This window comes from Macaca fascicularis, chromosome 9 (genome assembly GCF_037993035.2).
Source record: "Macaca fascicularis isolate 582-1 chromosome 9, T2T-MFA8v1.1".
In the NCBI taxonomy this organism is placed as follows: domain Eukaryota; kingdom Metazoa; phylum Chordata; class Mammalia; order Primates; family Cercopithecidae; genus Macaca; species Macaca fascicularis.
The window spans coordinates 98,319,104-98,345,364 of record NC_088383.1 but is presented as its reverse complement, the minus strand read 5'-3'; the positions used below and the strand labels follow the sequence as shown (position 1 = coordinate 98,345,364).

General features: G+C 39.7%; 1 protein-coding gene across 5 annotated transcripts in view; it reads left to right on the top strand.

The window, feature by feature from the left end:
- SLC16A12 (solute carrier family 16 member 12) overlaps window positions 1-26,261 on the top strand; it is a 99,776-nt gene that overhangs the window by 58,336 nt on the left and 15,179 nt on the right. For all 5 annotated transcript variants that reach the window (XM_074002169.1, XM_005565914.5, XM_074002170.1 and 2 more), the window contains exon 2: window positions 13,567-13,812. In XM_074002169.1, coding sequence (XP_073858270.1) covers window positions 13,613-13,812 — 200 coding nt within the window. In that variant the 5' untranslated portion in view covers window positions 13,567-13,612. The remainder of the gene's footprint in view (window positions 1-13,566; window positions 13,813-26,261) is intronic.

The following is a 26,261-nucleotide window of genomic DNA, read 5'->3' as shown; positions in this document are numbered from 1 at the left end:
TAAAAGTACAAAATTAGAATAAAAGAGTTCTCCAAGGCACTGAGTTGGACACAAACATTTATTCATGGAACTACACAAGGATTGAGCACCAACTTTATGCCAGACACTATACCCAACTTTATACCAGAATCCTATTACTGCAGAAAATGTAGTTGGAGGCAAGCTCCTGGTTATGAATTGCACATTCAGCAACTCAGAAGTAAGCATTTTTCTGATGTTGCCTAGAATCAGTGGCTCTGTGGATTAGGAGCTGAAAGGGTGGGAAAGAATTTTGCTTTCTACTGTCTGCCTTGTATGTGAATCACAAGTTGTACAGTTTTCTTCCTTTCTGTAGACCAAATACCATATAAATCACTCTGCTGTTTATTCTAAGTCTTATGTAAAGTGTTCCTGTCCTCAAAGCATCACACACAATGTAGAAGCTTTGGCAGTTTCTTCAGCAAAGGTCAGTGTTTCAGTTTAGTGCCCAAAGGTCTCTGACAAACATCCAAACATTTCTGGTTGAAGTCAGTAATTATTTACTCCCGTTACCAGGATCTGTTTGAGGACTAAGCAGAGAGAAGCAGAAAGGAAAAATAAGCACATCAAAAAAAGCAGGCTTAGTCTCTCTTCACCTAGAACAATATATATGTATTGTCTCATGGCACATGTGTAATGTCACTGAACAATAAAAATAAATAAATCTATTTCCAGTTGAAGGCATCTCCAGGATCCAGAGGCTCTCAGTGGATGAAAACAATTGGGTGCTTGGGCCAGAGACTGTGCAAGCCTAAGCAGAGAGAGAGGGGTTCCTTTAACTTCCCTCCCACGTTCAGTCCCTTTGGAACTCGAGTTTGCCCCTAGGATAGAAGTCTGTAAGGCTACCAGCTGGAACCCTTTGCTACACTGCTGTAAAGGCTGTGCAGAAAAAAATGTTGGAATTCTCTCATACTTGGAAAATTGCCCTTTAATACACGTGGTCTCCTCTCTGTTTCCCAGCTATAGGCCAGGATGTTAACTGGGGCGGGGTGGAGGCAGACATTTAATTCTTGTTAAGAGGGAGTAATAACATGTGAAGTGATAGGGAGCCAAACTGTCGTTTCCTGAATATCCACAAGAGGCTTACATTTAGCAACAACATTTAGCAAACATATGCCAGGCGCTGTTGAGTTGCTGGGGACACAGCATCCCACATGACAGTTATGGCTTCTACCAAGACACAGCTTAAAGGCCGAGGAGAGACGATGGTTTGCAGTGAACAAGAGCACAAGCTTTGAAGTCAGACCTGAGGTAGAATCCTGGATACAGCATACCTTACTTTGTCCATAAAATGGAGATTATAATACCTACCTCACAGGGTCGAGATGAAGATAACATGGAATAACATATATATAGCACTGAATTCAGGGCCTGGTGGATTCAGTGCCCCTATAGTAATAATCATCGTTACTGTTATTACTTTGTGGCTTATTCTGTGTTCCAAGAGTCAGACCCTTGAGCTCTAAGTGCTGGCTGGTACCTCCATGACATGAATACCATGCTCTGGTGTGCACTGTTCAGAGAGAAGCTGGTTGTGTTAAATATTCTTCCTTTTCTGGTTATAATGGTTGATTTTCTTGCTTTGTGAAGGTTAGACCTCTCTGATGAAGATAAACTGCTTTCCATGTTTCTTTCAGCTGAATGGCCATTTAAAAACTAGTGACAGTTATTTATGCTTTTATTTCTTGTGACTTGAGGGGGTTCTCCCTGGTGAAGCAGAACTTGTTTCATTCATTTATTAGGCATTGAGTGAGCTCTTATTCTGAACCAGGCAGTGTGTTTGAAAGTGTGGAAGAAAGGAATTTGAAGGTAAAGGGAATAGCATGTAAAAAGATATGAAGCCTGAGTTTTTCAGTGAGTTGTAAGAAATTTATAGTGTAGGTTAGGTGGGTGTGGTAGTGATGGGCTAGGAGTGAGGCTGATATTTGGCTTAGGAGATGGTCATATTTATGGGCCGAATGTGGCTTCTGCTGAGGACTTCAAGGACCAGCCAATCCTCAGGCCAACAGATTATGGCTGAGGACACTGAGTTTCCACGATTAGAAATATTATCTGTGTGTTCCCCTCTTGCTTCTCTACAGAGACAAGAGTGAGTGTGTAGATCAAAGAGCTTCAAATGGGACACATTAAAGGCTACAAATGTACCCTAAAAGAGTACCTCCCCACTGCAGAGACAACAGTACAGTTTATTTAGAAATTTAGAAATCTTCTCTAGTGAGTTGTGGTAGTGTTGAAACTTACTCATAAAGCAATATAGATATGGAAAACATTACAACTTATTTGTTGCTGTAATAAATTTAAACTTCTTCGTAAGCCTCTATTTTAAATGAAGGCAAGAGTGGGGAGTTTATTTTGCTGCTTTTGTCCTCTCTAAAAAACCTTTGCCTATTCCCAAGTTATAAAGATCTTTTCCCTCTGTTTTCTTCTGTAAATTTTATAGTTTTCTTTTACGTTTACATCTTCTATCTATAGGTTTTTGTATATAGAGTGACAATAAGACTCAAGATTCATTTTTCCCCATTTGAATAAATGTGTAGGTCTTTATCTGAACTCTCTATTCTGTTCCACTAATATAATGTGCCAATATCACACTGTTTTGATTACTCTGGTTTTAGAACAAGTCTTCAATCTTTGTTCTTTCTTTTAAAAATATTTTGGCTTTTCTAGGTCATTTTCAGTTCCATATAAATTTTAGAATCAGCTTGTCAGTTTCTATTAAAAAAAAGACTGCTGAGGCCAGGTGTAGTGACTTATGCCTGTAATCCCAGCACTGTGGGAGGCTGAGGCAGAAGGATCGCTTGAGCCCAAAAGTTTGAGACCAGCCTGAGAAACATAGTGAAACCTCATCTCTACAAAAAAATACAAAAATTGATTAGGTGTGGTGGTATGTGCCTGTAGTCCCAGCTGTTTGGGAGGCTGAGGTGGGAGAATCACTTGAGCCCAGGAGGTCAAACCTGCAGTGAGCCATGATAGCGCCACTGCACTCTGGCCCAGGTGACAGAGTGAGACCCTGTTTCAAGAAAATAATAAAAAAGAAAGAAATTTAAAAGAAAAAATACCGGCCAGGTATGGTGGCTCACACCTGTAATCCCAGCACTCTGGGAGGCCAAGGCAGGTGGATCCCTTGAGGTCAGGAGTTCGAGACCAGCCTGGCCATCATGGTGAAATTCCATCTCTACTAAAAATATAAAAATTAGCCAGGCATGGCTGTGGGCGCTTGCACTCCCAGCTACTCGAGAGGCTAAGGCAGGAGAATCGCTTGAACCTAAGCAGTGGAAGTTACAGTGAGCTGAGATCGCGCCACTGCACTCCAGCCTGGGCAACAGAGTGATACTCCATCTCAAAAGGAAAAAAAAAAGAAAAAGAAAAAAAAAGAAATAATGCTGCTGGAATTTTGTTTGGGATTTCATTGAAACTATCAACTAACTTGGGTAGATATGACATCTTCCAAGTCTTCCAATCTATGAACAGGATATCTCTCTTTCTTTTTTAGGACTTTGTAAATTTTTCTTAGTGCTGTTTCATAGTTTTAGTGTAAAAATAATGCACATGTTATGTTGAATCTATTTCTTGGCATTTCATTTTTTTGAAGCTACTGTAAAGTGGTATTTAAAACTTTTTAATTTCTAATTATTCACTAATATAGAGAAATGCAATCAACTACAGAAGAAAAAATAATAAATTTCAACTCATCAAAAGTAATGGCTTCTGCTCTTCAAAACACACCACTAATAAATGAATAGGTAAGCCACAGAGTGGGAGAAAATATTTCTAACACGTATATCCACAAATAACTTGTATCTAGAATATATAAAGTATTGCTGTATCCCAATAATAAAAGACAGACCTCCTAGTAAAATATGGGCATAATACTTGAATAGACACTTCACAAAAAAGATATATGAATAGTTAATAATTATTGGGAAACTGGTTAATATAATTAGTCGTTGGGGAAGTACAAATTAAAAGTACAATGAGATACCATTTGATATCACTAGAATGACTAAATTAATCACACTATCAATACCAAGTATTGCCGAAGTTGTGAAGCAATTGGAACTCTAATTTAGTACTGGAAATATCACACGACCACCTTTAAAAACAGTTTGGCACCTTCTTCTAAAGTTAACATATACATTTACCCTATGATTGGGCAATTTCTTTCCTAGGGGTTTACTCAAGAGAATGAAAACATACGTCCACAAAAAGACTTGTACACTCATGTTCATAGAAGTTTTATTCATAATGTAAAACTGGAAACAACTGTAACAATTATCAACAAACAAATGAATAAACTCATTGTGGTATATCTGTAACACTCGCTAATATTCAACAATAAAAAAATCAACTGCAGATACACACAACAAACTGAATGATTTCAAAACATTATCCTGAGTGAAAGAGGCCAGAAGCAAAGTAATCCATGTTGTTTGGTTCTATTTTTATGAAATTCTTGACAGAATTCTATCTTGATAGAAAGCAATCTACATTGACAACTAATCTGTATTGACAGAAAGCAAATCAGTGGTATTCTGGTGCTAGGGCTGGTGAAGATTGATTGCAAGGGAGCATGGGGAATGTTTGGGGATGATAAAAATGTCCTGTGTCTTGATTGTGGTGGTTGTGATTACATGAGTGATGCGTTTGTCGAAACTCTGAAATGTAGGCTTAAAATGGGCATGTTTTATTGTATGTAAGTTATACCTCAATTTAAAATTGTTTAACAGTCTTTCAAATTTAGTATTTTTCATCTAAGATCAGCTTCCTTTGCATATTATTCAACCAAATCTGAGGTTACTGTGATTATTAGGGTTGTTTCTCCCCTCTCTTGTGTTTATTCCTCCTTCTTCATGAGTGTGTCTGGTCTAGGGGAGAGCGCATGTGTCCTTGTGGTAGTGGTGGGGGAGGCGGTTAGCATCCAGGCTCTCTGGTTGTTTTCTAAGTTCTCAATGGCCCATGCAGAGATTTTCCTAGTATTGGTTACTGGGCATCCTCCTGGCCTCCTGAATGTCCATATAAATTGAAACTCATCTTGGTGCTCTCCAGGTGATGGCTTCTGTCCTCCTTGTGTACTTTGCTGCTGGAAACTTACGATTTGTATTCTCCATATGGCCAGGGCCTGGAGGAATTCCCCACCTTTCTTGTTGTAGTTCTTAAGGGTCACCTATGGTTTCCATTTGGCTCAGCACATTTGCCATGGAATCCCTCTTCCGTTTGCTATGGCCCTGGCTCTCATCTCAGCTATCTTCTATGTCTCCATTGAGAACATGGGAGAATCCCCCCATCACTTCTGTGCCACCTAGGAGGTAAAGGACTGTCAGTGGGCACTCTGTTTCTCTCTGCTTAGACAGAGGGGACTGGTGAAGTTGTGTCTTCCCACAGTTATACACGGCACACATAGCACAGGCCTCCTTATTGGCACTTCTCCCTCAGCTACCTAGGTTAAGGGAAAACTATCTCTTCACCATACCACATACCTGTCTGGGCCAAGACTTAGGGAGTGGGAGACATAGTCCCTAAGAAACCTGGGCAGCTCATCACCTTTCCTTTAAAATCCGTTTCTCTTTCCTCTCAGGGTAGGCTTGTACTTTCCCTTTCTGTGTGGTGGGAATGTCGCCTATGACACAATCCCATGATTCCTTGCCTGTGGATGCATTTATTCTGCATGGGGCTTATGTCTCATTCCCTATAGCAATAGGCTTCTTGACTTAGCCTTAATGACATAAGGGAACATTTAAAGGAACCTGGCTTACCAGAAAGGGGTAATACATCAGAAGAATTTTTTTAAAAAATTACCTGTAGTATAGGAATATTTTAGAAATGCCTAAAAAAAAGGAGACTGGCAAATTTCATGATTCTTAAGCAATAACAAAGAGGAATTGTCTCTACCTTGAGTTATTAAGTAAACAAAAAGCAAAGTTAATTAAAATTTTACTGAGAGTGCTTATCTGTACCAGTTAACTTACATATTAGGGAAGATGTAGTTACTAGTCATCTGGTTTAGAAGACAGGCATCAGTAATTGAATATCCTGATTTTATTAAAGAGGAAATAGCAGCAGAAAGGAAGTGATTCATACAGGGTCACTGGGACTCAGCCCAAATGCCCACCGTTGGTATTTTTCCATCATACTCTATCTCTTTTGTGGCTACAGACCAATTTATAAGGTAAGAATACAGCTAAAGGTGAAGGTGCTAGAAATAGAAAGAGTCAAGGAAGGAAAGAACAAGGGAAAGTCAATGTTGGAGGCCTTCCAAAACAAGTGCTTCTAAGAATACTCTTCCCTTTATTCTAGTTGCTTACTGACTATAAGAAATTTGTAGGTTTTCTAGTGATAAAAGCAATCTCTTCAGAAAACTTTACTGTAGGCAACATGGAAGAGTTGCCTCACAAATGGAGTGCTTTACTGCAATGTTACTGAATGTTAGCAAGAATTTTTTGCAAATGATTTTTTTTTTAAAAAGCAAAGAGGATAAAGTGAAATTGAGAATACATCCCAACTTACACTGTGAGGAGTAATCTTAGAAGAACATCATCATATAGTACTTCTTTCATCTCAGAAAATTTTTCTGAAGCCAGAATGGGATACAGAATACTGTTCCATTTGATGAGTAGAATTCATCAGTGGTTGATGTCAAAATAATATGAATTGGAGGCTGATTAGTAAAACGAAGAGTTGCGAGATGGTAAATACTTCCCTTGCTTATAGTTTTGGCCTGGGGTGCAGTGGCGTGATTTCGGCTCACTGCAACCTCCATCTTCTGGGGTTCAAGCAATTCTCATGCCTCAGCCCCACAAGTAGCTGGGATTACGGCATGCGCCACCACGCTCAGCTAATTTTTGTACTTTTTATAGAAATGGGGTTTCACCATGTTGGCCAGGCTGGTCTCAAACCCCTGACCTCAAGTGATCCTCCCATCTCGGCCTCCCGAAGTGCTGGAATTACAGGTGTGAGCCACCGTGCCCGGCTGCAATACTATTAACTTAATAAAAGACCTGGCCATTATATTTGTCTATTATCAAGTGGGTTAATTATTTACAAGAATGCTGAGGTTAATGTTGTGGGAGAACTTCAGACTGCTTCAAAGTCTCCAGGAAACAAGGTTTGCCCTGTCTAACCTGCACATTTCTTCTGGATATGTATAAATCTATTAAATGACCTGTTTTGAAAGAAACTCACATGCGTTGTTTTGTGAACAGCCATATACCCTTGTGATAACCTTGTCGGCTTCTCCCCCCTTCCTTTTGTCGTGGTCACTCACATGAATGGTGCTTAAGCGTTAGCATTGCTTGGACATCTTGTTGACAGAAATGCCAATAACAATTTTGAAATCTCAGAGCGGATGGACAAGTGCACCATCCAGTCAGCCAAAGCTACTTGCCTCCATTTACAGTCACATGCAGTGTTGTCAGGGGAGTCCTTTCACTTCTCTGAGCTTCAGTTTCACCACTGAGGAAGAGGGAAAGGCAGCATTTATCTCTGAGGATGGTGAAGATCAAATGCGCTTACTCATGAGAAATTGTCACTAATAGTATTGCATACAAATGGTTGCAGAGAGGCTCTTTCTCCCCACCCTGGTGTCCCGTGAGGATGTTCCTTGTCCCGTGGTTTTACCCAGGTTGACTCTGTGACTTACAACAGACCTTTGTTCATCATGCTATCACCACAGCTATCTTGGGATGATTATTTAAATTTTTATTTGGATTTATACCATTGGATTTTTGGGATATCTTATCAAATCAATTCTTAACTTATTACATGTGGAAATGCCAAACAGAGGATGCTCACCTAAAACAAATGAAAAGGGAATCAAGTGAGTTTAGCAGCAGCAAAGTAAAAATTAATGATGCTTAATTTTTTTTTTTTTTTTTTTTTTGAGACGGAGTCTCGCTCTGTCGCCCAGGCTGGAGTGCAGTGGCCGGATCTCAGCTCACTGCAAGCTCTGCCTCCCGGGTTTACGCCATTCTCCTGCCTCAGCCTCCCGAGTAGCTGGGACTACAGGCGCCCGCCACCTCGCCCGGCTAGTTTTTTTGTATTTTTTAGTAGAGACGGGGTTTCACCATGTTAGCCAGGATGGTCTCGATCTCCTGACCTTGTGATCCGCCCGTCTCGGCCTCCCAAAGTGCTGGGATTACAGGCTTGAGCCACCGCGCCCGGCCTGATGCTTAATATTTTTGTAAAGAAACAGAACATTTTATTTTGCCAGGGGCTTGTTGCCTACAGTGTGTCCGCTACTGAATAATCACCTCATTTTCAATGTGCCATATCAATAACTGATAGCTATTTTCAGTCCTTGAGAAACTGTACAAAAGAGACTTTTGTGCTCACCGAAGGAATAGACCTGAAATATCTATTTAAGAAAATTGTATGTAAAATGATATTTAACACAGTTTTGGAAATGAATAATAATCATGCCAGCTCAATTGTATTCCTTTTTACATATTCTTCCTACTTTTTGTGACAATTACAGGCATACAACTTTTACAGAAGCTTTACATAGCTTCCCTCACAAAGTATATGAGGGTCTTTTCTTGGCTTTAACGTTGCATCATGATGGTTTTCCGTATTACAATATTATCTTCCTGTTTATAATTGTAATGAATTGCACTCTTCCATTTGTTGAACATGTCATAATTCTCCAGACACTTCCTGGTTGTTAAACATTTAGGTTGTTTCTGTTTTATGTATTATTGTTAATGCAGCTATTATTTTTTGCCCACAGTGGCTTCTCTTACATTGTTTTCTTAGGATAGCCTCCCAGAAATAGAATCACTGTTGAAAGAATGTGGATACCTTTCTAATTCATGATCCATCACATTATGTTTCTTTTTAAAAGGGCTGTTGCACAGCTCTGGCTGTTTCAGTCTTCTTTCATAGCATGGGGCGGCACTAAGGATGGTCCTTATACCAGATGTTTATGGACAGGTGGATTTATAGTCTGACACTGGAAAACAACTTAACCTTGGGGTTTATTTAAATGGAAAAGCCTAAGAAGAAGCTAGGACTATACCAAGGCAGACGTTTCTAAGTTGTGCCTTTTTTTACTGGTTCAACTGATGGTATCACGTCATAACACTTGGCAGCTAATTGTGTCCAACTGGTGAGTTATTCCATTGTGTGTGTTTGTCACAGGTTTAGGTAGACTCTTGAATGCTGTTTCTAGTGGAATTGAGAGAAAGAGAGGGTGCTAGGCATAAAACGTACCATAAACGTGACTCACATGGCTGTTTAAAAAGCTTTGATTTATGTTAGCACAGTATGGGCAGAAGTTGAAAATCTTACTGCCTCCAGGGGCCTGGCAGGTAAAGCACACAGGAACTGCACACAAATGTGTGCAGGACAGGGTGTCAGGGATAGGGTAAAGCGGAAGTGCAGGCCTTGTCTGAAAGGGGGCACTGCTGCTTGGCCCCATCTCATGGCTGCCACAAGGGAATGCAGCCCAACGTATTTTTAGAGCTTGCAGTTTTTCAAAAGAATTTGAAAATTTGGATAGTATCTGATCTTTACAAGTGCCAACTAATGTAAACATTTAAAAAACACTGTAGGCATAATGAAACTGTCCTGAAGCTTGATTGGCTCGTTGCTGCCAGTTTGTGGGTGCTCTGCTCTCATTTGACTATAGCTATGATCCTGTGAAGTAGGCCAAAGGTAATTTTTTATACAAACAAGGAAGGCTTAGAAGTTATTGTTCAACAGTTCATGAACTGTGCCTGTCCCACTAGGATGTGAGCTTCATGAAAGCAGGGCTATTGTCTCTTTTCTGCAATGCTCATAGCCCAGCTCCTAGAATAGTTTCTGGTGCATATTGGACACTCAATAAATATTGAATTAATGAGTGATGAACAAATGAAAAGAGGTTAAATCACATGGCAAATAATATCTACATTTATGTGCCAGGTATTCCTCATGTTTTTTCTCATTTTAATATATACAACATTTTGTGAAAGTAAAATTATTACCTCCGTTTTATGGGTAAGTAAACTGAGGCTCAAAGACATAATTTGCTTGAACTCATATAACTCTTAAGATGCAGAGTCAGAACCCAGATCTTCCAACTGGGTCTTGGCTCATTGACTTTGTCCTCAAACTAGCTTCTTTCATGGTTAAGAGGTGGCTGCTATAGATCCAGTTATTACATCCAGAATCTACAGGAAGAAGAGGGGCTTGTTTCTTCCTCGTATCTTTTCTTAAGAACAGAGAAACATTTCCCAGAGGCTTCTCTCCATAGGTCATTGGCTAGATACTTCCCATTCTGTGCCTCATCACTCACTGACATGGAAACGGGAGACCAATGCAAAACCAGTCCCTGAACCAAGGGACTGGGCCCAGATGGCCGCTGGAGAGAGCAGCTAAGAGGTGAATCCTAACAAAGCCAGGGTTATGATGGAATAGAGGAAGGGATGGACTACCGGCTCTGTCTGCTGCAGCAGGCTGTGTGTGAAAGCAAAAATACAGGTATGGTAGATCTTTTAAAATAAGAGTTTTTCCTTGAGCGTTTCATTTTGGGGAAGAAAGTAGATGACTGTTAAAGCTACTTATTCATGACACAAAGTTATGTTTTGGAAAAACTTATTCTGAAGCTCCAGAGTGTTAGAGACACCTTTAGAGGGCTGGTTTTGCTCTGAAATTTCACAGCTGGTCAAGTCAGTGACCTACAAGAATGTTTCAGGGAAATACCAAGGGTACCATTTAAAGAACTGCATTTATAGCTACGTCAGGCTGCAATTCACATCATCCTACTGGTGTGTCATCAGCAAGAATTATGTGTATAATTAGACAAAAATGTTTATGAATTTATACCAAGGAATAAGGAAGCGTAGTAGAAGCAGTGCAAGGCATTGGTTAGGAAGACTGGCCTTGGAATCAGACCAAGGTTCATAACCCATTTCTGCTGCTTCATTATCTAAAGAATAATAAGGCAAATTACTTAATCTCTTTAACTTGAGTTTCTTTACCTATAAGATAAGGATAATAGTATCTACTCTTTATGGTTCTTGTAAGGATTAAGTGAGATACTGTCTGTAGTGATGCTTGCTAGAAGCTTGGCCTGTGGCAAGTGCTTTGTAAACAGCAGCTCTGTATCACTGTTATTTTCACTTAGCGCCAACACCAGTATTTTGGCTATTACACAATCCTCAGGCCAGTGTTTCGCAATATTATAATTTCCAGTAATAACTTTTTTTCTTTATCAATAGGTTTAGTATTTATGCCAGTATTGGTCTCCCGATACTTTTGATAGATTTTTAATTTCAGTTGTACACTTAATCACCTTTGTCAGTCTCCCCAAAGTCACCAGATGGTTAACAGCATGACGATGAAGACCTGAGGCTTCAAAAGGAGCAAACCTAAGTGATGTATGTGGGAATTATTCTTGTTGCCTTAGCCTCACTACCCTGCTCTGTATGCACTCTCTGAAATAATCAGCCACCAATTTGTTCCATCTTCAAAGATGCACACTTACAAATTTCTGTTATGAGCCATTTTCTTGAGAAAGTTGTGTTCTTAAAGTAAATGCTTTTTATTAGGCAATTTGTTTTGCCCGTAATTTACCAGGTGGTACATAGTCTTTGTTCATCAAATAATCCACACATTGTCATAGTTGAAATGACATTTCATTTAATGAATGTTAGGATTTCTTCCAGTGATCACAATAAAATTATAAAAGCAACTGGGTAATTTGCTCAATTCTGTAGAAGAAGTAGATGTTGAAACTCTTATTTTTCCTCTCAAAAAATTCATCCCTGACTGTAATTAAGAAGCCTGTTTGACAAGCCTTGGAATACCTTAAGAAGCACCTTATCTCACAGTTTCTATGGGGTCAGAATCCAGAAATAGCTTAGCTGGGTCCTAGGGTAAGGATATCACAAAGCTGCTGTCAGGTTGTCAATGAGACCATCCTTAACTGGAGGTTCAATTTAGGGGAAATTCTGCATCCAGGCTCACTTGGGATGTTTGTGAAAAAGCAAAAAACAAAAGACCCTGAGAACTTCATGTTTCTTGCTGTCTGTTGGAGGCTGCCCTCAGCATCTACAGCCTGCCCATGGTTCCCTGCCAAATGGCTTTCTCCTAGGTGTGCAGCATGGCAGTTTGCTTCTTCAAGGACAGTGGGAGAGCGAGAGTGGCTAGCAGGCCTGAGTCATATATAACACGACATAATTGTGAGAGTCAGGTTCCCTCACAGATGCCATATTCTGTTGGGTAGAAGCAAGTCACAGGTCCCTCCCACGCTCAAGGGAAGGGATTACATAAAGATGTGAATGACCAGAGCCAGGACCATAGGGGTACCTTAGAGCCTGCCCACCACAAGGAGCTTTGTGTATTGTGACCACTACTGAATCCTTAGTGCCCTAAAATAGTGCCTGACACATGCTAGGGATTCAATAAATACTTACAGTTGAATGAATGAATGAATGAATGCAGATATTACTTCTTTGAAGTATGTATTGCTAATGTTTTTTCCCCAAGCCTGTGGCTTACCTTTTGGTTTTGTTTATTAATCACATGTTTTAATACAGAAATGTTAAATTCTAATTTAGACAAATTAACAAATTTTTTTTTATCTTGGTTTGTTTTATTACTTTACATCTCAGGGAGTTTTCCTATCTAGAGAACAGATAAATATTTGCCAATATTTTCACCTAGGTTTTTAACTACTTATTTATTTTTTTTACATTTATTGATTTATCTGGAAGGTCAAGAGCTAAATGGAGAGTTGAACAAAATGTGGTAAATAATACTTTTTTCTTCACTAATCTTTTTTTACCTTATTTGGATTGTATTAAAATATTATATGCTAGTTTCTGGGCTCTCTACTTTGTCTCATTTATTTGTCATTCTCTTCTTACTTCAATTACACACTTAAAAATTTATAGCATTTTAAAATATGCCAAGAAGTTGCTGTCAGACTCATTCTGTATAATAATTAGGCTATGTTATAAGCTGTTGTAACAGAGAGACTCCAAAATACAGAGACACAAATAAAATGGAAGCTTATTTATCTTTTGTGTAACAGTGTAGAGATGTGCAGAGTCCAGAGTAGGAGGGCAGGTCTCCCCAGAGTCATCTGAGGACCCAGGCTTCTTCTGTCTTGTAGCTCTGCCAGCCCCTAGACTGATGTCCTGGTCTGTGTGGTTGAAGTGATTTCATATCCACATCCATCTTCCAGTCAGTTGGAAGAGGGTGCTGGAAGTCCTTGAAAAAGTACCGTTGCCTTTGAGTTGATGAACCAGAAGTGGCACACATGACTTCTGCTCACATCCCTTTAATGGAGACTACACTTTATTGCCACAACTACCTTCAAGAGAGGCTAGGGAAAAATGGTATCAAATAGAGTAGACATGCATTTGACTACAATTTGAGAGGGTCTATTATATTTTTTAAAAAGAAAGTATGTACCAAGGACAGCAAATAGTCTGCCCCAGTCTAGTATTCATAGTTACAAATACTCATATTTAATAGGAAAGTAATAATCATGTTTTACCAAGTGAAGAAAAATTAACCTTTGGACATAGCAATAAGATATAAATATGTCCTGATTTTTGGTTTTAGATGGCGAGTAACCCATGTGCCAGGTAGCGTTCTATGCCAACCTTGAATGCCAACAGGAAGTCACTGGACAGCAAACTCTTCCAAGATCATAACTTGGCTGTTGGAGCAACCTGGAAAAGAAGAAAAAAGAAAAACGATGGCAAAAGTAAATAAAGCTCGGTCTACCTCCCCTCCAGATGGAGGCTGGGGCTGGATGATTGTGGCTGGCTGTTTCCTTGTTACCATCTGTACCCGGGCAGTCACAAGGTAGGTAGGATTTCCTTCTTGACTTATTAAGATGACCTGGCCTGTCTTTTCTTTTAAATCTGCTTCATTCTGTTTCTGAACCCATCATTGTGAAGATATGTGTGTGTGCATGTGGTGTGTGTGTATTTCCATTGACTGCTCAGGTATTGTTTCCTTTGCAAAGTATGTGATTCTCTGACACTTATGAGTCCCAGATAGTGGTCTTTTCTATCATATCTGATATTTAAACCTGGAGTCTTAGGACAGTTTTAGGCCAATGCTGTGACTATTCCAGTCGTTCATTTTCATAAGCAGCTCTAGAAGATGTGGAAGGAAACATTTATTTCTTTTCACTCTTCGTCTTCCACTCTTCATTAATATGAAATAGTGAAAACTCATCACATATGAAATAGCATGGGAAATGTCCTACAGTATTTTCATAATGAAATCACTTTTCTGGGGATTTTAAAGAATTGGTAAATGCACACCTGAGAAGGTAAGTTAGCTTAAGCCGGCATAGCTCCAGGGGAGGGTAAGATAATTTCTACGAATGTGTTTCTCCAGAATTTTTAACTCTTTCATCGTAATGATAAATCTAAATTAAGATAGATCTTATTCATTAAAGTTTTACAAAGCTAATAGGATGTGTGATCTACAATTCATAAATAAAAAAAAAACACTATGGGCAAACTGATGACAAGAGATCATAATCATGATGGTGTGATGTGGCTTTAAGTCTAGCGGTGAGGAAAACGGGTGCCAGGTGACAAGAGTATGATTATAAAGTTTGTAGTGGATGTGTGAATGTGTCACACAGAGTTAATCTTACACAGGGTTAGGGTCTATATTCATCCCAGAAAGGATAAAACTTGTAAGGCCAAAATAATCCTGGAAAACTCCTTTGCTCCCTAGGGCTCATTAAGCCCCTGAAAGCTTAAAACCTAGAATTTAAATTATTTTGCTTTATTTTGCATTTTGGCTCTTGTAGTGAAGGCTGACTTCTAGGTTGAAGGAGAGCACAAACATAGATACAGGGATTCTCTCATTCTTGCCTGCTCTCTTCTCCCTCTTACTTTTCTCCAAGGTCACAGTGTTGAATATGCTTAAGTTAGATGCATGTATGTTAGGACTCATCCATCTCATTTATATTTGGAGTAAATATGCATTTGAAGTCTACATGTGTTAGCTCTTTCCTCTACAGGTGCTTTCATTCAAATGGAAATCTTTATTTCTCTCCTCTGGCAGCAGACCCTTACAAGAAAGTAATTTGGACTAATTATTTGATGGCATCATCAGTAGAGGCATCAATGTCCCTCCCATAGCACAGATACAATGCAGGATAGAATAAGATGTTTATCTTTGCTACAGTAAGGTTGGTTGATTGTGTGTCATGATAAACTACAGATTTGTTCAAAATAATATAATTGATGCTGAGTGATTTTATGCTATTGATGGGAATATAGATTAGTCCAGCTATTGTGGAAGACAGTGTGGTGATTCCTCCCTGACCTAGAACCAGAAATACCATGAAGTGTGTTTTTTTTGTTATTGTTGTTTGTTTGGGTTTTTTTTTTTTTTTTGAGACGGAGTCTCCCTCTGTTGCCCAGGCTGGAGTGCAATGGTGCAATCTCCACTCACTGTAACTTCCTCCTCCCAGATTCAAGCAATTCTCCTGCCTCAGCCTCTCAAGCAGCTAGGATTATAGGTATCTACCACCACGCCAGGCTAATTTTTGTATTTTTAGTAGAGACAGGGTTTCACCATGTTGGTCAGGCTGGTCTCGAACTTGACTCAGGTGATCCACCCGCCTCAGCCTCCCAAAGTGCTGGGATTACAGGTGTGAGCCACTGCGCCGGGCTGAAGTGTGATTCTTAAGAAGACCTCTGTAAGAGGAATTGGGATACAATTATCCCTTTGGCATTGTGACTTCTCATCACTGATATGACAGCTCCCTGGACATTAAGAAGTCTAGATTATGAGTCTATAATATGAGTCTATAAAACTCATCTATAGGCCAGGCGTGGTGGCTCACACCTGTAATATCAGCACTTTGGGAGGCTGAGGTGGGTGTATCACGAGGTCAGGAGATCAAGACCATCCTGGCTAACACGGTGAAACCCTGTCTCTACTAAACAAAATACAAAAAGTTAGTTGGGTGAGGTGGCGGGCGCCTCTAGTCCCAGCTACTCAGGAGGCTGAGGCAGGAGAATGGTGTGAATCCGAGATGCGGAGCTTGCAGTGAGCCGAGATCGCGCCACTGCACTCCAGCCTGGGTGATAGAGCGAGACTCCATCTCAAAACAAACAAACAAACAACAACAAAAAACTCATCTATATTATGAGTCTTGTGTTCTGGGTTTAAAGAAGTTGTGGAGTTAAAAGGAATCCTTTTCATCTTAGTCCTTCGTATAGAAGCTTCCATCATTCCCATGATGAGGGAGTTCTGGAAGTGGGCACAATGCTTTAGAAGGAGGGATCATGCTGGAACCTTAGGGGTAGTTGAGTCTTCATGATGAAGTTGCACTTTTGTGGAGTTGCCCATAGTGCTTTTCAATGAGATATTAAGATAAGTCTCCCAATCATATAGTCTCATGTGAGCCTTGTGATTTATTCACCCTCTATTTAATAGATTAGGACACTGATGCTCAGAAAGATTGACTTGCCTACATTTATTTTATTTTTATTTTTATTTTTTGAGATGGAGTTTCACTCTTATTGCCCAGGCTGGAGTGCAGTGGCATGATCTCAGCTCACTGCAACCTCTGCCTCCCGGGTTCAAGTGATTCTCTTGTCTCAGCCTCCTGAGTAGATGGGATTACAGGCGCATGCCACCATGCCCAGTTAATTTTTTGTATTTTTAGTAAAATGGGGTTTACCATGTTGGCCAGGATGGTCTCGAACTCCTGACCTCAGGTGATCTGCCCGCCTTGGCCTCCCAAAGTGCTTGGATTACAGGGGTGAGCCACCGTGCCCGGCCTACATTTCTTTTTGTCTAGCAGGACAGAGTTGGACTGGAATTCTAGTTTTTTGTTTTGTTTTGTTTTTTACTTCTCATTTTATTTGTCACTGTACATACATTCATAATCCATTGACTCTTGAAACACACACACACACACACACACACACACACACAAACACAGAAACCACTATGGTCTTTCCAATACATAATTCAATAGCTTCCTAAACTATTCTCATACGTACACCACACTTCTAACTGCCCCTGCATACACACTACAAACACACAAACATACACATACACACACAAACATGCAAACTCTGCAGCTTATCCTTTGGAACAACTGTGTATTACAAGACATGGGTTTTTGTTTTTTGTTTTTTGTTTTTTTAAAATGGTTATGGGAGTCATTGTCTTTTTTTTTTTTTTTTTTTTTTTTTTTGAGACGGAGTCTCGCTCTGTCGCCCAGGCTGGAGTGCAGTGGCCGGATCTCAGCTCACTGCAAGCTCCACCTCCCGGGTTTACGCCATTCTCCTGCCTCAGCCTCCCGACTAGCTGGGACTACAGGCGCCCGCCACCTCGCCCGGCTAGTTTTTTTGTATTTTTAGTAGAGACGGGGTTTCACCATGTTAGCCAGGATGGTCTCGATCTCCTGACCTTGTGATACGCCCGTCTCGGCCTCCCAAAGTGCTGGGATTACAGGCTTGAGCCACCGCGCCCGGCCTGGGAGTCATTGTCTTAACATGGGCAACTTCTTAATACCCAGTGAGCTGTCATATCAGCGATGAGAAGTCATAGTACCAAGGGAATAAATGTCTCCAAATTCCTCTTACAGAGACCCTCTTAAGAATCACACTTCAGACTAAGGAACCTAGGAACCAAGGAATTATCTTTTCTTCTCATAAAATGTATATCTTAGTGCAAAATTTCTCCATAGGAAAAATTGCAGAGAAACAGGTATTCCTGAGTGCTCCTCAAATTTTCTCCTTACTTTCCACAGTGTTTTACTTTAGTGTAAACTTCTTAGGCTTGCCCCTCCTCTGACATACCACAGACAAATAGGAAAAAGTTAAACACATCTTACTTGCACAATTTTTTTCCAGTAAGATCAAAAGTTAACTCAGGAGCCTAAAGTGGTTTGTTAACTCACCCTACATTGCAATTTATAGGAAGGGGATAATCCATCCTGATTTACCATCACCCCATGATTCTTTCTCTTCTTTGAAATTCAGGATTGGATGTATTTTAAGAACTTAAAAACTGTTTAAAAGTGTCAGGAATAATCACTAATAATGCCTCTTTACCACCTTGTTCCCAACCAAATCCTAATTAAGCAAAGCTCTTCAGTATGTGAACAGTAAAGGCAATTTATTCTATCTGCTTAATATTAAGCTGTATCCAAGTATGAATTTGATGATGAATCGAAAGGCAAAATCAGTTCACTCCAGAAATATCTTCCGGTGGTAGAATGCCTGTCACTTTAGTCGTTTCCTTAATCATAGTTGGTGTGCTTATGCCAAATCTTTCAATTGGATAACTAAGGGAGCTTAACTCTTAAATCCTCTGTACACCAAAAAAGAAGTAAGTAGATGGTTCCAAAGTGCCTATTACTGTTATTTTTCAGACAGGTAAATAGACCCAAAGGTCAAATTGTCATACTTCTGTCTGTAGAAGAACCATGAAGAGAATGAAGCTCATAGACGCCCAATTTTGTGTTATCACTTGCCCAATCTAACATGTTTGAAAACTCCTGCCTCGTTTGACCAGAGGTATATGGGCTAATGCATATTGGATTCAATTGGTGATGAAACTGGAGGAGATTCTAATAACAGCTGCTTAGATTTGGCAGCACTATGAACAATTTTATCTTTATCAACAGCAAATGGATGCTGGTTCTTTAAAGAAGAAAAAATTTGCTAATCCCTCTGTCTGAAAAAGAACTTCTATGGTATGCTCCTATGTACAAGTAAATAAACAAACCTCCCAGGCGGAACCCAGGTCATCCACACATGCTAACATCTTTCATTATTGATCCTCAGGGACACAGTGGATGTTCTACAGAGTTTTCCAGGCCCTTCTCAATCTTTAGGATATAACTTAGGACACCACAATCACAATCAGACTTGGGGTAAATATGTTTATACTGCTGCTCTCAGTTTCCACTAAGCAAATTACAATAACATTACAGTCTGAATATTTTTGAAAAAGGCATAGGGGGAGAGATCTTTGCTCCCAAAAGAAATAGTAGCTAAAGCAGGATGGAATAAAGGGTGCTTAGTTCAAAACATTCTGGCTAATTCAGTGTTCTGTGTAAAATTAAGTACATGTGTTCTCTGCCTAAAAAAAAAAATGTAGTAACTGGTTGTACATAAAAATATTCAATAAAGATTGAAAAAAAAGAATCACACTTCATGGTATTTCTGTCTAGGTCTTTGAGGAATCACCGTACTGTCTTCTACAATGGTTGAACTAATTTATATTTCTGTGAATAGTGTAAAAGTGTTGCTATCTCTCTGCCGCCCTGCCAGCATCTGTTGTTTCTTGACTTTTTAATAATCACCATTCTGACTGGTGTGAGATTGTATCTCATTGTAGTTTTGATTTGCATTTTTCTAATGATCAGTGATGTTGAGCTTTTTTCATATGTTTATTGTCCACATAAGTGTCTTCTTTTCAGAAGTATCTGTTCATGTCCTTTGCCCACTTTTTAATGGGGTTGTTTGTTTTTTTCTTGTAAGTTTAAGTTCCTTGTAGATTCTGGATATTAGACCTTTGTCAGATGGATAGGTTGCAAAAATTTTCTCCCATTCTGTAGGTTGTCTGTCCACTCTGATGATAGTTTCTTTTGCTGTGCAGAAACTCTTTAGTTTAATTAGATCCTATTTTTCAATTTTTGCATAGAAATACCATTTGACCCAGCAATCCCATTACCGGGTATATACCCAAAGGAATATAAATCATACTATTATAATATAAAGATATGTGCACACATATGTTCGGTGCAACCCTCTTCACAATAGCAAAGACATGGAATCAACCCAAATGCCCATCAGTGATAGACTGGATAAAGAAAATGTGGTACATATGCACCACTATGTATGTACTATGCAGCCATAAAAAGGAATAAGATCATGTCCTTTGCAGGGACATGAATGGAGCTGGAAGCCATTATCTTCGGGAAGCTAACACAGGAACAGAAAACCAAACACTCCATCATCTCAATCATAAGTGGAAGCTGAACAATGAAAACACGTGGACACAGGAAGGGGAACAACACACACCGGGGCCTGTCTGGGTGGGGGAGTGGGAAAAGGGAGAGCATCAGGAACTTAGCTCCAAAGAGATTAATAACCTCTTATCCCACACAAGCCTAGAAAGTAGTGTGTACTGCGCACCTAGACTATATCATATAACCTATTGCTCCTAAGCTATAAACCTGTACAGCATGTTACTGTATGATACTGAATACTGTAGGCAATTGTAACACAATGGTAAGTGCTTGGGTATATAAACATAGAAAAGGTACAGTAAAAATATGATACTATAGCCGGGCGCGGTGGCTCAAGCCTGTAATCCCAGCACTTTGGGAGGCCGAGACGGGCGGATCACGAGGTCAGGAGTTCGAGACCATCCTGGCTAACACGGTGAAACCCCGTCTCTACTAAAAAATACAAAAAACTAGCCGGGCGAGGTGGCGGGCGCCTGTAGTCCCGGCTACTCGGGAGGCTGAGGCAGGAGAATGGCGTAAAAACCCGGGAGGCAGAGCTTGCAGTGAGCTGAGATCCGGCCACTGCACTCCAGCCTGGGCGACACAGCGAGACTCCGTCTCAAAAAAAAAAAAAAAAAAGTGATACTATAATCTTATGAGGTCACCATTGTATATGTAGTCTATTGTTGATCAAAATGTCATTATGTGGTACATGTCTGCATTTTATAATGAGGGTAAATCCAATGAAACATTGTTCACTTAAATTGAAGTCCTAGTGGTTAGGAGAAAATAACCTTTTTAGTATTAGACTAGCAATCTTTAGAATGTTAAGAACCATCATAAGGTTTTTGTTATTGTTTACACTGAATTAAAGCTAGTTTGACTGTTGCAGTTAATCAATGCCAAGCAGTTCATGTTACCATTCTCTCTGTCGTTGGGTGTGACTATTTAGTACTCCAAGTTCTGACATAATTATTAATCTAGCATCAGATCTGCTACAGCATATGTGGTTTCTTAAATCACTGGATAGAGAAGGACCACTTTTTATACCCTTTTGACAGAGATTACATATAGCATTCAGTGTGGCATACAAGAATGGGACTGTGGTGAACACAGAGATGCGCCACTCACTTGGCCTTAGCTGCAGGATGTACAGTCAGCAGAGCCTGCAGCTGTCAATTCTTAGGTCCTCCTCACCTGCAGAAAGCTGCCTCTCCCAAGAGCACACCCTTGGGCGTAGAGGGGGTACTCACCACCAATGACTGATTGAGGATATGCATCAGGGCTGGACCATTTCATCTGGAATTGGCTGAGAATTTGTTAGGCCTGCATTGCAGTTTGACCTCTCTGCCTAATCCTGCATCCTTTGCTTTCCTTCTACGAGTGTTGATCCTTACTATATGCCCTGCATGCCAAACTTCATCCCACCTTTTGCTGGGACTTAGAATTTAGCTCACCACACTGTTCCATTTTTGCTTTCCTACCACTAGGATCAACAAAAAAATTATAGGGCCCAGTGCAAAATGAAAATGCAGGGACCCTTGCTCAAAAAGCAGGGGGAAATGCTGTTAAATGTACTAAAATAGAAAGCTTTTTCCTTTCTTCAGTGGTCTCTTTACATTTTTCACGATGTTTAAATTTGCTATTTAGTGTTATTCTAAGTAAAGTAAATGAGAGTGTGAAATAATTAGAATGAATTGACCATACATCTTTATGTTATGCAATGTCAGCTTTAAATGCAAATATGAGTCTTGAACTCATATATGGAATCACTGAAGTCACACAACTCTTATTTTGTAGCTCATACATACTTACTTCATTTTCCATCAGAACAATAGAAACCCTGCACAAAACTAACTCAACTGTTTTCCTTTGACTTCCTGAGACTTACACATCCTATCGACATTCTCCTACCTTCAGCTTATTGATGAGTAAGGAAGGACTGAAAGGAAATGGAAATAGCATTGGCCGATCTTTCTCTTTCCTTCTATGCCATCACCCTTAGCATTAGTGGTTCGCTAATACAGGGTAGTGATATGAATGAAAAAGGGTGTGATAGGAATCCTTGGTCCTTTGTGATTCTTAGAACACCACTGCCTTCTTTCTGCATTTGAAGCAGGTTTTGGTTCAAAAGGAAAGCATAGCCTCTTGGGGCTGGTAGACACTTCATTCCCTATCCCCAGGCCTGCTAAGTTTTAGATGTAACACACTTTCCTCATACTGGCTTTGAGTCTTAACTGAACTCTCTCGAATTGTGGGCCTAGCAGAATACTGTGCTTATGGGACATCTCTAACACTATGTGTGAATGGTGGATCACAGAGCTGCAGAAACACATATTGCATGTATCTTCTCTGCTTACATGAAGTCTCCTTTGTTCCATTGCACTGCACGTATGAAACACAAATTCAAATATTAAATTATTAAGCTTGTAATCCCAGCACTTTGGGAGACCAAGGCAGGCGGATCACCTGAGGTCAGGAGTTCGAGACCAGCCTGACCAATATGATGAAACCCCGTCTCTACTAAAAATACGAAAATTAGCCGGGCATGGAGGCACGCATCTGTAATCCCAGCTACTCGGGAGGCTGAGACAGGAGAATCGCTTGAACCTGGGAGGCAGAGGTTGCAGTGACCCGAGATCACGTCATTGCACTCCAGTCTGGGCAACAAGAGTGAAACTCTGTTTCAAAAAAAAAAAAAATTCAGTCAGTGACAGCCAAGCATTAAATCAAGTTTCATACTTCTAAGTGCCAGGCTCTATGTGACTGTGTAGGCTGCACTCCCATGAAGTTGGCCCTGCCTAACACAGCACTCTTGTTTATACCTGGTTCTCTCCCTTCTTCTCCAAGCTCTTCACCACCTACTTTCACATCCAGCAGCAACTGGAGAGGAGAGGGAGAGTGAACATAACAGGTTACTATGGATTGTTAAAGCACGATTAATTGGAACTTAGCTCCAAAGAGATTAATAACCTCTTATCTCATCCCCAAGCCACAGGCCTGATTTCTTCCCCTGTTATCACCAGGCTATAAAAGCTTCCTACCTGAATGAGGACACCATGCTAATCCATATAAGGCTCTTCCAAGTTGCACAGTGATGCAAACTATTGCTTCTTGTTCACATGTCTTTCTCTAAGTAATTAACTATTTTTCAATGTAAATATTTCTTTCTCTTCCTCTGCACATACACACATACCCACACATATATACACATTTCTGGTTACATAAGAAATCATGTTTATTGTAAAGTAATTCAAAATGCTGAATAAAGATTAAAATAATTATTTCTAATCTCACTATTTACATATAATGATTAGGTATATTTTAGTGTATATGCTTTCAGGAAATTTTCTTTTTTTTATTATACTTTAAGTTCTAGGGTACATGTGCACAATGTGCAGGTTTGTTACATATGTATACATGTGCCATGTTGGTTTGCTACACCCATTAGCTTGTCATTTACATTAGGTATTTCTCCTAATGCTATCCCTTCCACATCCCTCCACCTGACGACAGGCACCAGTGTGTGATGTTCCCTGCCCTGTGTCCAAGTGTTCTCATTGTTCGCTTCCCACCTATGAATGAGAACATGCGGTGTTTGGTTTTCTGTTCTTGCGATAGTTTGCTCAGAATTATGGTTTCCAGCTTCATCCATGTCCTTACAAAGGACATGAACTCATCCTTTTTTTATGGCTGCATAGTATTCCATGGTGTATATGTGCCACATTTTCTTAATCCAGTTGATCATTGATGGACATTTGGGTTGGTTCCAAGTCTTTGCTATTGTGAATAGTGCCACAATAAACATATGTGTGCTTGTGTCTTCATAGTAGAATGATTTATAATCCTTTGAGTATATACCCAGTAATGGGATTGCTGGGTCAAATGGTATTTCTAGTTCTAGATCCTTAAGGAATTGCCACACTGTCTTCCACAATGGTTGAACTAGTTTACAGTACCACCAACAGTGTAAAAGTGTTCCTGTTTCTCCACAACCTCTCCAGCGCCTGTTGTTTCCTGACTTTTTAATGATGGCCATTCTAACTGGTGTGAGATGGCATCTCATTGTGGTTTTGATTTGCATTTCTCTGATGGCCAGTGATGATGAGCATTTTTTCATGTGTCTGTTGGCTGCATAAATGTCTTCTTTTGAGAAGTGTCTGTTCATATCCTTTGCCACCTTTTTGATGGGGTGGTTTAATTTTTTTCTTGTAAATTTGTTTAAGTTCTTTCTAGATTCTGGATATTAGCCCTTTGTCAGATGAGTGGATTACAAAAATTTTCTCACATTCTGCAGGTTGCCCGTTCACTCTGATGGTAGTTTCTTTTGCTGTGCAGAAGCTCTTTAATTTGATTAGATCCCATTTGTCTATTTTGACTTTTGTTGCCATTGCTTTTGGTGTTTAATCATGAAGTCCTAACTCATGCCTATGTCCTGAATGGTATTGTCTAGGTTTTCTTCTAGGATTTTTTTGGTTTTAGGTCTAATATTTAAATCTTTAATCTGTCTTGAATTAATTCTTGTATAACATATAAGGAAGGGATCCAGTTTCAACTTTCCCCATATGGCTAGCCAGTTTTCCCAGCACCATTTATTAAATAGGGAATCCTTTCCCCGTTTGTTATTTTTGTCAGGTTTGTTAAAGATCAGATGGTTATAGATGTGTGGTGTTATTTCTGAGGCTTCTGTTCTGTTCCATTGGTCTATATCTCTGTTTTGGTACCAGTACCAGGCTGTTTGGGTTACTGTAGCCTTGTAGTATAGTTTGAAATCAGGTAGGGTGATGCTGGCAGCTTTGTTCTTTTTGCTTAGGATTGTCTTGGCAATGCAGGCTCTTTTTTGGTTCCATACGAACTTTAAAGTAGTTTCTTCCAATTCTGTGAAGAAAGGCATTGGTAGCTTGATGGGGATGGCATTGAAGCTATAAATTACCTTGGGCAGTATGGCCATTTTCAAGATACTGATTCTTCCTATCCATGAGCATGGAATGTTCTTTCATTTGTTTGTGTCCTCTTTTATTTCATTGAGCAGTGGTTTGTAGTTCTCCTTGAAGAGGTCCTTCACATCCCTTGTAAGTTGGATTCCTAGGTATTTGATTCTCTTTGAAGCAATTGTGAATGGGAGTTCACTCATAATTTGACTCTCTGTCTGTTATTGGCATATAGGAATGCTTGAGATTTTTGCACATTGATTTTGTATCCTGACACTTTGCTGAAGTTTTTTATCAGCTCTAGGAGCTTTTGGGCTGAGATGATGGGGTTTTCTAAATATACAATCATGTCATCTGCAAACAAGGACAATTTGACTTCCTCTTTTCCTAATCGAATACCCTTTATTTCTTTCACTTCCCTGATTGCCCTGGCCAGAACTTCCAACACTATGTTGAATAGGAGTGGTGAGTGAGGGCATCCCTGTCTTGTGGCAGTTTTCAAAGGGAATGCTTCCAGTTTTTGCCCATTCAGAATGATATCGGCTGTGGGTTTGTCATAAATAGCTCTTATTATTTTGAGATACGTTCCATCAATACTTAGTTTATTGTGAGTTTTTAGCATGAAGGGAATGTTGAATTTTGTTGAAGGCCTTTTCTCCATCTGTTGTGATAATCATGTGGTTTTTGTCTTTGGTTCTGTTTATATGATGGATTACATTTATTGATTTGTGTATGTTGAACCAGTCTTGCATCCCAGGGATGAAGCCAACTTGTTCTTGGTGGATAAGTTTTTTGATGTGCTGCTGGATTCGGTTTACCAGTATTTTATTGAGGATTTTTGCATCGATGTTCATCAGGGATATTGGTCTAAAATTCCCTTTTTTTGTTGTTGTGTTTCTGCCAGGCTTTGGTATCAGAATGATGCTCACCTCATAAAATGAGTTAGGGAGGATTCTCTCTTTTTCTATTGATTGGAATAGTTTCAGTAGGAATGGTACCAGCTCCTCTTTGTACCTCTGATAGAATTCCGCTGTGAATTCGTCTGGTCCTGGACTTTTTTTGGTTGGTAGGCTATTAATTATTGCCTCAATTTCAGAGCCTGTTATCGGTCTAGTCAGGGATCCAACTTCTTCCTGATTTAGTCTTGGGAATATGTGTCCATGAATTTATCCATTTCTTCTAGATTTTCTAGTTTATTTGCGTAGAGGTGTTTATAGTATTCTCTGATGGTAGTTTGTATTCTATGATAGTAGTTTGTATTTCTGTGGGGTCTGTGGTGATTTCCCCTTTGTCATTTTTTATCATGTCTATTTGTTTCTTCTCTCTTTTCTTCTTTATTAGTCTTGCTAGTGGTCTATCTATTTGTTGATCTTTTC